Raw genomic sequence first — 1,469 nt, 5'->3', positions numbered from 1 at the left:
CATCTCCCACTGCCTCAGGAGCGTCCTCTACAGCCTCTTCCACAACCCTGCTAGGACCCTCCACCGATGTCACCTCCACTGGTGTCACCTCCACCGATGTCACCTCCACTGCTCCTGCCACCACCTCAGAAATGACCGCCACTGTCTCCTCTACTACTGAGGGCACCTCCATCAGTGTCACCTCCACTGGTGCCACCTCCACCGCTGTCACCTCCATAGGTGTCACCTCCACCAGTGTCACCTCCATCAGTGTCACCTCCTCCGATGTCACCTCCACCGCTCCTGCAACCAGCTCAGGAGGGACTTCCGCTGTCTCCTCTTCTACTGAGGGAACCACCACTACTGTTTCCTCCGCCGTTGTCACCTCCACTGGTGTCACCCCCACTGGTGTCACCACCACCGATGTCACCTCCATCAGTGTCACCCCCACCGATGTCACCTCCACTGCTCCTGCCACCACCTCAACAGAGACCTCTGCTGTCTCCTCTACTACTGACGGAACCTCCACCAGTGTCACCTCCACTGGTGTCACCACCACTGGTGTCACCTCCTCTGATGTCACCTCCACTGCTCCTGCCACCACCTCAGCAGGGACCTCCACTGTCTCCTCTACTACTGAGGGAACCACCACTGCTGTCACCTCCACTGGTGTCACCTCCACCAGTGTCACCCCCACCGGTGTCACCTCCACTGCTCCTGCCACCACCTCAGTAATGACCTCCACTGTCTCCTCTACTACTGAGGGAACCTCCACCAGTGTCACCTCCACTGGTGGTACCTCCTCCGATGTCACCTCCACAAGTGTCACCTCCACTGCTCCTGCCACCACCTCAGCAGGGACCTCCACTGTCTCCTCTACTACTGAGGGAACCCCCACCACTGTCACCTCCACAGACGTCACCTCCATCAGTGTCACCTCCACTGGTGTCACCTCCACAGATGGCTCCTCCACTGGTGGCACCACCACGGATGTCACCTCCACTGGTGTCACCTCCACCGGTGTCACCCCCACTGATGTCACCTCCACTGCTCCTGCCACCACCTCAGGAGGATCCTCCGCTGTCTCCTCTACTACTGAGGGAACCACCACTGCTGTCACCTCCATCGCTGTCACCTCCACGGGTGTCACCACCACGGATGGCACCTCCACAGATGTCACCTCCAGCAATGTCACCTCCACTGGTGTCCCCCCCACCGATGTCACCTCCACTGCGCCTGCCACCACCTCAGCAGGGACCTCCGCTGTCTCCTCTACTACTGAGGGAACCTCCACCAGTGTCACCTCCACCAGCGTCACCTCCACCGATGTCACCTCCACCGGTGTCACCTCTACTGCTGTCACCTCCACTGCTTCTGCCACCACCTCAGCAGGGACCTCCATTGTCTCCTCTACTACTGAGGGAACCCCCACCACTGTCACCTCCACAGATGTCACCTCCACCAGTGTCACCTCCACTGGTGTCACCTCC

The 1,469-nt window shown here is 60.0% G+C and overlaps 1 protein-coding gene across 1 annotated transcript in view; it reads left to right on the top strand.

Moving 5' to 3' along the window:
* Nucleotides 1-1,469, top strand: part of LOC110391861 (uncharacterized threonine-rich GPI-anchored glycoprotein PJ4664.02-like) — a gene marked incomplete at both ends in the record, with an annotated part of 16,598 nt that overhangs the window by 6,574 nt on the left and 8,555 nt on the right. The window contains one exon of the mRNA XM_021383808.1: nt 220-1,351. Coding sequence (XP_021239483.1) covers nt 220-1,351 — 1,132 coding nt within the window. The remainder of the gene's footprint in view (nt 1-219; nt 1,352-1,469) is intronic.

Source organism: Numida meleagris, unplaced genomic scaffold (genome assembly GCF_002078875.1).
Source record: "Numida meleagris isolate 19003 breed g44 Domestic line unplaced genomic scaffold, NumMel1.0 unplaced_Scaffold564, whole genome shotgun sequence".
In the NCBI taxonomy this organism is placed as follows: Eukaryota; Metazoa; Chordata; class Aves; order Galliformes; family Numididae; genus Numida; species Numida meleagris.
The sequence above is the reverse complement of the archived record's forward strand: the minus strand, read 5'-3'. Positions and strand labels throughout refer to the sequence as shown.